This window comes from Lynx rufus, unplaced genomic scaffold (assembly GCF_022079265.1).
Source record: "Lynx rufus isolate CCGP_SWC_20201006 ecotype Redwood Valley unplaced genomic scaffold, mLynRuf1.p SCAF_9, whole genome shotgun sequence".
NCBI classification, from domain to species: Eukaryota; Metazoa; Chordata; class Mammalia; order Carnivora; family Felidae; genus Lynx; species Lynx rufus.
Window position 1 is genome coordinate 46,407,358 of NW_025814897.1, and position 12,323 is coordinate 46,419,680.

The following is a 12,323-nucleotide window of genomic DNA, read 5'->3' on the forward strand; positions in this document are numbered from 1 at the left end:
TTTTTTTTTTTAACGTTTATTTATTTTTGAGACAGAGGGAGGCAGAGCATGAACGGGGGAGGGTCAGAGAGAGAGGGAGACACAGAATCGGAAGCAGGCTCCAGGCTCTGGGCCATCATCAGCCCAGAGCCCAACGCGGGGCTCGAACTCATGGACCGTGAGATCGTGACCTGAGCTGAAGTCGGACGCTTAACCGACTGAGCCACCCAGGCGCCCCTGGTCCCATTTTCTTTGCTACTGTTCTGTGGTTGGGTGAGTCCTTTCAACCGGGACCAGAGGCATCCCCAGCTAGAAAATGAGCCACTGCAACACCAAAGGCTTTCCCAGGCCCAGAGCACAGGCTGGTGAGAGCCAAGCATAAGCGCACCGTGGAGCAGAGGTTTACATTGACCCACAGCCATGTGAAATTGCCCTTATCATCATCATCATCAGTGGTAGTAGCAGTAGTAGTCTGAAGACATGTTCAGCATGTATTGAGTACCTACTAAATACACACTGCCAGTTTCCATGGTGGATTTGGGGAGAAATCAGAACTTCTCCGCTAGCTGACTTTTCACGAGGGAAATAAGACAGAGATACAAAAGACTAACAAGGAACCTGATCAGAGGTAAAGGAAGCACACAGAGAGAGCTGAGGGTTGAGGGCAGAGATTACTTCTAGCCTAACGGGAATTTAGAAAGACTTCATGGGAGAAGTGACATTGGAGCAGGGCCCTGAATTGAGGGGTAGAGTTTGGCCACATAGGCTTTGGAGAGAGGACACGGGATGAGGATATTCTTCAACAAGAGGAAAAGCTTATGATGAATGGTACCTTCATGCCTGGGTGTATGCAGTTATTGGAGGTGGTCCATATGGAGTGACAAAGTAAACCTGCTTCTTCCTGGAATATCAGTTTTACTGAAAAAAATCTAAGTGGAAAACATGTTTATATCATAAGCAGGATATAATACAGAATGCACGCTTTATGTTGGTTTTAAAATGTAAGACATGAAGCTTTGTAGGAACTTGTTAGCTTCTGGCTACATGCCCAGATCTCCTCCTGCCATAGGGACTTTTGTGGAAGAGCACGGGGGGCTTTCACATTTAACATCATTGTTACTTTTGGGGCACCCAGGTGGCTCAGTCGGTTAAGCATCCCAACTCTTTGATTTCAGCTCAGGTCATGATCTCATGGTTCATGAGTTCGAGTCCCGCATCAGGCTATGCAGTGACAGCGTGAGGCCTGCTTAGGATTCTCTTTCCCTCTCTCTCTGCCCCTTCCCTGCTTGAGTTCTCTCCTCTCTCTCAAAATAAATAAACATTAAAAAAAAAGTCATGTCGCTTCTGCAGATGAAACATGTGAAGCAAAAATGCAGAACATCTGCTAGCTGCTTCATGAGGGTAGTTCTGGCCCACAAGCTGGGGAGGGGCTAGAGCTGACTGAACGCAGTGTAAATACCTCTCGGGGTGATGCCAGCACTGCCCTGCTGGACTGGGAGGCTGAGGCACCCCAGCATTGCTTCCTCCCAGACCCTCCCTCCCTGTTCCTGCCAGTTCCCTGAACGACTCCCACCTCTGCACTAGGCACTGAGTACAGCTTCTTTCTGCGCACTTCTCTTTGCATTCCACCCACTTCTGGCCCTCTCTGGGAGTGGTAGCATTCAGAACCAGAGCATGGAGGCCAGGACCTTGGCTCTTGGGGCCAGGCCGAGCCATGGCCAGGACCCTAGGACTTCAGTCCTGGCCACGGTGAAGAGCTCATTTCGTACCTCTCTGTCTGGGTGTGATTTTGCCATGTGCTTCTCTTCCCTGCTTATCTGCTTAGACTCCAGTTACATGCAGGCCTTGGCCCTGAGGGTTTTGGTCTCCATCCCAGAAGAAGCAAGTTCCTAGGGTGTGTCTACTGAAGCTATAATAAAATCTGAACCATGTTAAGGGAAGCCAGCTCACTGGATGGGAAGTTAACTCCAGCCTGCCCTGTGCAGACGTGCTGCTGATGTCAGCAGACGAATCTGTCTACCTTCCTAGGAGGTTCAGCCGTGGTGAAACCTTGTACATAGGAGGCATGCAATAGATGCCTGCTGAGGTGAATGAACTCAGCGGACATGATGAGGGCCTTCCGTGTACCAGGCACAGTGCCAGGAGCAGAGAAATGGGGTCTCCACCAGCATGCACCGTGCCTTCGTGCAAGCTACGAGGAATTCAAAAGAATGACAAAAAGCCATCCCCTCTTAAACAGTAAGAAGAAGGTGCCCATTCCCCCGGGCTGGCAGAGGCTTGGTAAGGGGCTCGTGGACTGGATTTCTGGTTCTCTTTGCTCCTTTGGTCAGGGCACAACTTAAAAAAATACTCGTTGACTTCAACAAACATAGTTTGAGGCCCTTCTAAGGATTGAGTGCTAACTACCAGAGAGTTGGAGACAGCAACTTTTGTGCTTTTAGAAGAAGAGAAACGGAGCTTTAGGTCACCCCAGATGGGGTGGGACTGGAGCAGACCGCAGACAGAGACATCTGAAGCCTCTAGGGCAAGCAGAGGTTCCATGGTTAGATCTGGACTGGTGCATCTAATTTGGTTGCTTCCGTCTATCACATGGTAAACATCTATATGATTTCCCTGTAGTTTCTGGGATAAAGAAGGTATACAGGCCCAAACTCAAGGAGCTCAAAGTCTAGTTGGAGGGACTGACCCAGAAACAACTGCAGTAGACTGTGTGCTGCTCAAGAGAGGAGCCCAGAGACAGAGGATCAAATGTGCTGACTGGCTGACCACTACCCCTGTAGTAGCTTAGAGCGGACAAGTGAATGGCCGGGGCCAGCTCCTCCCCTCCACCCTTTCTGTCTGTCTCACTTGGGAGAAACCCCGAGATCAGTCCCTGGTAACTCTACAGAAGAATCAGCTCTGGCTTTGTGGTCAGACATCTTGAATCTGCCCTTTACTTGCCGTATGTGTAGATAAGCTCTCTGATCTTTGTTTTCTTCTTGTGAGGACTAACCATAGAGTCTGTACAACACTGAAAGGCACTCAAATGGTTGTGGTCATTGCTGGAAGTAGAAGGGGAGGCTGTAGGGCAAAGCATGGCAGGGGAAAGATTGCAGAGGCCTTGAGAGCAGCCAAGGAGGAGGCTGTGTTACCTGCAGATCCCAGGCCACAAAGGGGCAGCCGGCCGATCTGGCCCCTGGACGTGTTTCATTTGGCCTTCAGTGATTTTTCAAATTTTTGAATTGGTAGGCAAGATTTTAAAATCGGGAGACTTCATTTGAGAAAGGAAACATAGAAACTTGGATTTCTGGCTTTCTCTAGAAAAACCAGGAGCCCATAGCTGGGCTAAATATTGGGTCCATAGTTTGTAAATAAGTCAGTTAGGACTGATCAGGCTGCCCCCCGGCTTACCCCAGCCTCTGGCCTGCCCCACCAGTCTTTTCCTGGAGGATCATCCCCCCCCCCATCCCTGCCACTCCTAAGGCTGCCATTTAAAAGGCTCAGAATGTTCCAACTCCTAGTCTTTCTTGTTTGCTGGTGTGTTTTCTCCAGTTGCCTTAAAGAGGAGTGAGAGACACCTGGGTGTCTCAGTTGGTTGAGCATCCGACTTTGGTTCAGGTCATGATCTTGAGGTTTGTGAGTTTGAGCCCCATGTTGGGCTCTGTGCGACAGTGCAGAGCCTACTTCAGACCCTCTGTCCCCTTCTCTCTGCCCCTCCTTCACTCACGCATGCATGCACTCTCTCTCTCTCTCTCTCTGTCTCTCTGTCTCTCAAAAATAAACATTTCATAAGACAAAAAAGAGGAGATGAAGGTCTCCCTCCCTAGGCAGGGAATACCCTTTCATGGTACTTGGGGGCTGGTGCAGATTCCCCATCATTACTTCCTTTGGTTCTTCCTTTGGTGATGAGAGTGGAGGAAGGAAGGTGTGCCATGAACACTCCAAGGTGGGTCCTTGAAGAATGGGTTGGGGTGTGTCGTTCCTCAGGTGAGCAAGCTAAAGTGCTGTGACTTGCCCATGGTCAGCCATGAAAGGTGTTGGATGCCCACAGAGCCCTGAAGCTGAGCCTCCTCTCCCCCAGCTGCTGAACCCAGGAGGTGGTTTTCCAAGGCACAGGTATCTTTAGACCCTGATGCTGCTTGGCCTCTTGGCTGGAGGGGAGGCGTGGTCCAGAGGAACTCAGAAGATAAAGGATGACTTTCCTTGGTTTCCCAGACAGAAAGCAGGACTGCAGACAGGTACAGGAGAAGTAGGCTGGGAGGGAAGTGAGGCCAAAGCCCAGGGCTGCGGAGGCCATGAAGTTTTGTGGGCCCCTCTTGTTCAGGGAGGAGGGGACGGGCCAGGCTGCCCAGAGCTGTCCAGCGTAAATCACAAAGAGGAGTGAGAACTGCTTTTCTGACTCTTTCCCACAGTGGCCACTGCCTTGAGCCTGAGGAAGGCTCGGCTGAGAACAGCCCTCCTCCCCACAGCTTTCCCAAGCTCCTAAATCTCTCCCTCATCCCAATCCCAGCAGCTTCCGGGGGGAGGTGCTTAGAGGTGGCTGGGCACAGGAGCAGCCCCTTCCACGTGGGCAGGCAAACTTAGGAGGTGCTGGCACCAAGTGCCCGCCTGTAATGCACAGGCCCACTCCCTCCTCAATGTCAGAAGGTGGGTTTCCTGGGAAACATTCTCTGGGACGGATATCAGCATATCAGGGAGTGCTCTTGGGATCAACACCTCTAGAAGGGAAGGAAGCAGGAGAAAGCCCAGAGAGAGGCTGAGCTGGGTGAGATCTCAAGGAAGACTCAGCTGAGCCCATGAGGAACCTCTGTAGCTGGGGTCGTCCTTCAAAGTCAAACCAACTTGGGGCAGAGGAGCCAGGCCTTTGTAGCCCTGCATCCACCAGTCATTGGTTGTGGACTGCTACCCTTTGGAACAGGGTGTGACTTTGGGCAAGTTGGCTCTCTTCAGTCAAGGAAATTCTCAAAGCGGGCTGACAGCTGAGGGTACGGCTAAGGGAATCACTCCTTCAGTCCTGAAAGGGAGATGTGGGCAGCTCATCCCCATATCCACCTCACACTGCTCTGCCAAGTGCTTTATGTAGATTACCGCATCTACTTCTCCTCATGACTTGTAAGTGGTAGGGATTATTATTATCCCTATGGTAGAGACAAGGAAGCTGAGAGGTTAGGTTGTTTGTGAAGGGTGGAACCAAGAATTGAAACTGCAGACTGTGCATCATTTATGTTGTGGATAGTAGGTGGCGAGGGGGGAGGAGGAGGAAGAGGAGGAGGAGGAGGAAGAGGAGAAAAGGAAGGACGAGAGGGAAGGAGGAAGGAGAGGGATGCATACACAGGGCTGTGGGCAGCCCATGACATAGCTACAAGTCCAGGGAAAGCAGGGCTACAGCAAGCAAGGAGTCATGACCCTCAGGTCAGTCTGAGGTCGGCCCCATTGGGTCCACCTACACTAAGGGACATGGACAATAAGTCAGAAAATGCTGTATGTCCAAGCTACGTGGACAGAGGAAGAATGTGGCCCACCCTCCCCCTAGTCATCTGAAGTAAGAAGAATTAGGAGTTGCACATGCCATCCAAACAAGGAAACTGTGATCCTGTAGTTCACATAGTTATTGCTGGACTCTAAAACTCCACAGTGCTACTCAGATTTGTTCTCAGCCTTTTGACCTCTACTGCACTAGTGGCCCTTGGCATCAGCTCCATTGATGTCATGAAAAATAGGATCCAGTATCTCCTCTCCCAACTCATTCATTCACACAAAAGGTCTGAATTAGCCCTTTGGAGATCTTTTGCTTTCTATGTTAGATCTGTCACATTGGCCACTGTTTATTCAGTTCATATCTCACTGCAGGCACCAAGCACAGTGCTGAAGAATCAAAGATGACAAGACTCATTATTTGCCCTCAAGACAAGCTAGAGGAGGGAGTGATGACTTCTGGAAGGGGAGAACATCATGGAGGAAGGTGACTTGTGTACAGCTCCTTAAAGCACACAAGGATGGTAGGATGTGGATCAGGGAGATCATAGGGATTGAGGGGGTAAAATGGCATGTAGTCAGGAAAGTACAAACCTTATACAAGGTTAGAATTACTCTATTTGGATAAAGAAGAAATTCAAAGAGTAGATTGGACCTGGACCATGGAAGGCCTTAAATGCCAGTCAAAGATGTTTGAGCTTTGTTTTACAGGCATCGAGAGCCCCTGGAGGTTTAGAGTAAGAAAGTGACAAATCTGGGTGTGCTTTGGAGACCTGCAGTGGAGCGGGGGGAATCCCAAGAGTGGAGAGACCAGTCAGGAGACCACTGCAGTGGTTGATGAGATGGATGGGCTGACCTAAGGCAAGTGGCAATGAAAGTGAAATTCATGGAACAAATGGAAAAACAAGGAGCAAATCAAATCAGCAGAACTTGGTAACCAACTGGCTGTGGCAGAAGGAGACAAGACAGTTTTGAGCTTGGGAGATAAAGGTAACAAAGGGCAAGAAGGCAGCAGAAGTGAAAGGTTTAGAAGAGTAAAAGGGAAAAGCAGAGTCATTTGGTTAGGGACTCAAGAATTTGGGAGGACTATTGGACATCCAAGTGGCAATGTCCAACAGATAGCCAGCTGTACATGGGCATTAAGAATGACACTTTTTGGGATAAGCACTAGGTGTCCTACGTAAGAGATGAATCACTGGGTTCTACTTCTGAAGCCAGGACTACACTGTATGTTAGCTAACTTGAATTAAAAAAAATAAAAAATGACAGCAGAAACCACAAGTTTTGCATGGCTGACTTTCTCAGCCATTAGCCACTGCATCTCTGCTTGGTTTCCATTTCAATCACTCATTTAACAGATAGTTACTGAGTGGCCTTTCTGTGATAATGCTGAACTAGAAAGAAATAAAACAATTAAAAATTTAATATGGGATCTTTGCCCCAAATAATAACTACCATGGTAATCATAAGAGAAGCAACCATTTATTGATCACTTACCCAACGCACCTGGTGAAAATGAAACTGTTATTTCATTTCATCTTTACAACAATCTGATGAGTGAGGTATGATTATTATCCCTATTTTATGGAAAATTAAAACTCAGAAAAATTATCTGTTTACCCAAGTTTACATATGATACATTATCAAGAAGCCTAGATTTAAATACTGGTTATCAGACTCCAGAAGCCCTGCCATTAACCTTTAGGTTGTTTGGTGAGATAAAATGTGCATTTTTTAAAATGTTAAAGTAGCACCCTATGCAAGGATTGGCAAGCAGTAGGTGCTTAATCAATGTTTGTGGAAGGCAGGCAGACAGACAAGGAGGGCGAGCAGGCCACCTGTGCAGTAGCTATAAGAAGTGCTAGGAGAAATCACGTTAGATTGTCATGGGCAGCGTTTGCATGCTGGAAAAAGAGAAGGAGCATAGGGGCTAAGAGGGAGGAGATTATAGGTGAGTTCAGAGCAGGTCTGGGAGGAATGAGGAGGCCAGTCTGGCTGGAGGAGGAGCTTGTGTGCAGATGCGTAGCAGGAGATAAGTCAGAACATATATTGGGTTCAGATCATTAAAGAGTTAAACGTTTTGGACTCTATTCTTTGGACTGTTAGAAGCCACTAAAGGTCTTTGAACCTAGGAATGGCATAATGAAAATGGGCTTCTGATACAGTGAATCTGGCATTGGTTGGGAGGGGAGATTGGAAGGAAGATGAGTGTGGCTTGAAGCTGATGCAGTAACCCAGACATTCTCACAGTGGGGTTGAGAGTGGGTGACAAATGGAGCGAGACATGCCCTCAGAGGAGGTGGGCATGCAGTGGAGTGCCCTTGAACATTTCAGGAGCCCCATCACCATTGAAAGACCCCAGAGTTGTAGGGATAACACCCTGGAGTAGTCACTGACTTCCTCTGTTTAACTCACTGCCCCTCAACGGAGAGAAATTCTGAGACAGTGGGAATCAGGATAAGGAAGCTTGGATTAGGAGAGATGGGAGATTCCCAGAGTGTGGGCACCCTTCTTACGAAGGCACAGGCTTCACCACGGAGAGCTGCAAGGGGGAGGTCAGAGGCGGGCTGTGGAGAGGGTGGCAAAGAGGCAGGGCAGAACTTTACCAAGAACACATGTGCTTTAATGGTGCTTCTGCCAACTGAAATGTGGTAGAAGGAGCCCTGAACCAGGAACCCAAACCCTAATTAGGATCCTGCCCTGCCACATGCACAAAGTGACTTTAGTAAGTCATCTAAACTTCCCTAAGATACCCAATGTGCAAACATCCAGTCCAGTGCCTGGCATCTGGCTGATACGTAACAAATACATATCAAACATGAAGGTCTTAGAGCTTCTGTTTACTCACCTGTGAAATGGGCTAACAGTCTCAGACTCACCTACCTGCTAGGGCTGTGGAGAGAATCAGGTGAATGTGGGTTGAGAACATTCTCCATAGAGACAGTAGAGCAGTCTGAGGGGGAATATCATAATCTTCATGGGTCTCTTGTACCACGACCCTGTGAGTCCCCTTTTCAGAAGAGGAGGAGTGTTTTTAAGAATCCCTATCCCTGGGGCACCTGGGTGGCTCAGTCAGTTGAACTTCTGACTCTTGATTTTGGCTCAGGTCACAATCCCAGGGTCGTGGGATTGAGCCCCATGTCGGGCTCCATGCTGAGGGTGCAGCCTCCTTGGGATTCTCTGTCTCTGTGCCTCTCTTTCTCTTTAAAAAAAAAAAAAGAATCCCTACACCTGTTTCTACCAAAAGGCAGCACCAGCCCATGTGCACGCTCACACTTAAGAGAGCTAGAGAAACAGAAATGATAAGTTGTCATGGACCCCTTGGGTACCAGATCATAAACTCTTCCAGGGCAAGAATGGGTCTTCATCTCTTGATCCCCAGGGCTGGAGTTGTACCTGCATGGAGTGAACTGAGCCCTGTGGTGCCCATGAGCACCATGCTTGGGGCACCGGGACCTCCATAGCTCAGAGCTGATCCTAAGACCTGGCCAAAGCCAGGCTCCAGAGGAGGGATGGGTGGCCTCATAAACTTAACTCATTTCAAGACAGAGGAGTGATAGCAGGTGGAGGTGACCTATAGACAAGTTCGTTGTCACCCTGAGGGGATCCCTGTGGCTTTCACAGTCTGACTCCTGCCTGGCATTTTGTTCTGTGCTTTCATAGGACCGGCATCTCCTTGTTCCCCACACATAACCCACCCCCCCCCATCTCTATCCTGGATCCTGATTTCCTCTTGTATCAAGCGCCTTCCTCCCCAGCTGCACCCCCTGCAGACAGTCTTCTCCTGTGTCAGGTGTGGCACATGTGTCCCCTCACCCATGAAGGGTTCCCCTACAGAAAGTGACTCTCCCTTCTCTGTCTCTGCTGCCCTCATACTGTTTATGCTGTACCCACTTTCCTTCCAGACTCGTTAATTATAAATACATATATTTCATCTCTTGTTTTGCCCCTTAGTTCTTGAAGGCCTGAGTCCGTACATACTTGTTATTACAAAAGCACAAACTGACGCTCCTTCCCCCAGGATCTGGCATAGTGTCTGCGAAGTGGGTGTTGTGTAAATATGTGCTAAAGGAATGAATAAGTGAATATCTATCATAATCACAATAATTTCAGTTACCATCAGCTTCATCGGCATCTGTTAGTTAACAGCAAGGAAGTCCCGAACCAGCACCGTGTCTGGCACCTAGGTTGCCTTCAGTGAATATTTCCCAGAACACGAATCCCAGTACATGTCTAGAATCCTCCTGGTTTCACGTGGAGGAGTGACCCCAGCAGCTGTCATAGGAGCCCTGCCCTGTGCAGGGTGGGTTTATTACACCCTAGGAGCAGGTCTGAGAGACTTCATTGGCCTCTATACCGGGGGCTGGTGGCAGTGGCATGAACACCTGTTTTTCATTGTCTCTGTTCATTATGTCCTTCCTTCCCTGCCCCCAGATCCCAAGCTGAGAAGATCTGCTTAGTTTCTTTGAGGGGGAGCAACTAGATGTGATTTCCCTCCAGCTGTTTCTTCAGTCCCCGCCCCAAACCTCAGAGCGGGGCAAGGTGTTAGCTCAGTGGGGTTTCTCACCAGCCTGCCAGGAAGGGGAGGGCACGGGAAGAAGAAAGCCTACCTGCAGCTGAATGAATCCCTTGGCCTTTCCACAGACAGGCGGTTTTGTTCCGCAGCAGAGGAGGTGGGCGTCCATTTGACAGGCCTGATGTGCGCAAGGGTTGATAAGATGAGCACTTTGTAATGAAGGCGCTTCCCGATTGTTTTGTTTCCAGGCCGTGGTGGTAACTGATGGGGAACGCATCCTGGGCCTAGGCGATCTGGGCTGCTACGGCATGGGCATCCCCGTGGGCAAGCTGGCCCTGTACACAGCGTGCGGAGGGGTCAGCCCACAGCAGTGCCTCCCAGTCCTGCTGGACGTCGGCACCAACAATGAGGTAACACGCCACCCTGAACTGGAGCCCTGGGGCCAGAAGGTGGCAGCTGGGGTGGGGTGGGGGGTGCCTTTGAGGGGTAGGGTCCACGGGGACCGCCCGGGGAAGTGGTGTTTGTGCGTGTCTGCAGGCTCCACTCTGGGTCTCTGTGTCAGGGAAGACAAAAAATTACTCAAGAATTCCTTCTTAGTGACCTTCATCTCTGAGTTTAAAATCAGCGCAAATTCATCTTTTAAAAATTGGAAAAAATTAGGGTGCCTGGGTGGCTCAGTTGAGCGTCTGACTTCGGCTCAGGTCATGATCTCGCAACTCAGGAGTTCGAGCCCCCCATCAGGCTCACTGCTGTCAGCCTGTCAGCGCTGAGCCCACTTTGAATCCTCTGTCCCCTTCTCTCTGCCCCTCCCTTGCTTGCGCTCTTCAAAAAATAAATAAGTATTTTAAAAAATTGGAAAAAATTTGAGAAAATCAGAAGTGTTAAATATAAAATAAAATATCAGTCGCACAACCAGTACTAATCATGGTTTATGTTTTGGTGTATTTCCTTCCAGGCTTTTCCCCACCAAAGCATTTATAAAAACAAAATTGGGTTTATATTAAATTTTGCATCGGAAACCTTCCACAGATGGACACCCAGGTTGCTTCTAGTTTTTTTGCAAATATAAATTTACTCTGAGCCCATTTTTGTAGATCAGTCTTTGTTTCCAGGTGTGATTATATAGTTAGGATAATTTCCTAGAAATGGAAATATTGAGGCAAGGGGAGTGGTGATTTTTTAGGTTCTTGATTCATACTGTCAAAAACGTTATACTTACTTGGATTGTGCAGTGATCTTTCTCAAGATACTTGTCACGAGTCTTTGCATGGCCTTCCTCCTCCCTGTACACTGTACATCCCCATTGCTTTTTTATTTTTTAATGTTTACTTATTTATTTTGAGAGAGGGAGGGAGGGAGGGACAGAGAGAGAGAATCCCAAGCAGGCTCTGTGCTCAGTGTAGAGCCCTATATAGGGCTTGATCCCATGACCTGAGCCAACATCAAGAGTCAGACACTTAACCAACTGAGCCACTCAGGCATCCCTACCCCCATTTCTAAACATGGATAAGCACTTGTACCTCCTAGCAAGGAATGATGCTTATTTGGCTTCATCCACAGATGGAATCAAAGGAGAGGACAGCTAGGCAGACCTTGCTAAGAGCTGGGAAATCGTGGGGCGTGGGAGGTGAAGGAGGACAAGGGAAGTGGGAAGCAAGGACCCTGGTCCTGCATCACTGACAGCCAGGTGAGTCCCTGCACCCATTCTGGTACAATGAGGAACTGAACCAGAAGGTTTTTGAGTGTTCTACCTCTAACGCTCTTCTCCACATGCCTCCCCTCCAGCCTCGGAGACAGGAGGCAGGATGGAGACACAAGCCTTAGAGTTGCTCCATAAGACCAGTCCTCAAGGTCTGCTGTATGCTGTGTGTGGTTCTCTTTCCTAGACCAGGTGCCTGGGTTTTGCTGAAATTGTCCTTTAGTCTCAACATGCATGGAATCATGCAGGCATGGATGAGTGTAGCGAACTTTAAAAAAAAAAATTTTATTAGTTTTCTTTATTTTTGAGAGGGAGAGAGAGACAGAGTGCATGTCGGGGAGGGGCAGAGAGAGAGGGAAACACAGAATCGGAAGTAGGCTCCAGGCTCTGAGCTCTGAGCTGTCTGCACAGAGCCCGATGTGGGGCCAGAACCCACGAACCACGAGATCATGACCTGAGCCCACGTCGGACGCTCAACCAACCGAGCCACCCAGGTGCCCCAAGTGTAGCAAAGTTTTAATTGTTCTTCCCATCCAATACTTCCTGCTGTGTTCCCACTGGGTTTAAATTTTTTTAATGTTTATTTTTTGAGGGAGAGAGACACAGAACACGAGCAGGGGAGGGGCAGAGAGAGAGGGAGACACAGAATCCGAAGCAGGTTCCAGGCTCTGGGCT

At 48.9% G+C, this 12,323-nt stretch overlaps 1 protein-coding gene across 1 annotated transcript in view; it reads left to right on the top strand.

Moving 5' to 3' along the window:
- ME3 (malic enzyme 3) overlaps positions 1 to 12,323 on the top strand; it is a 185,003-nt gene that overhangs the window by 118,625 nt on the left and 54,055 nt on the right. Inside the window, exon 5 of the mRNA XM_047071453.1 lies at positions 10,198 to 10,359. Coding sequence (XP_046927409.1) covers positions 10,198 to 10,359 — 162 coding nt within the window. The remainder of the gene's footprint in view (positions 1 to 10,197; positions 10,360 to 12,323) is intronic.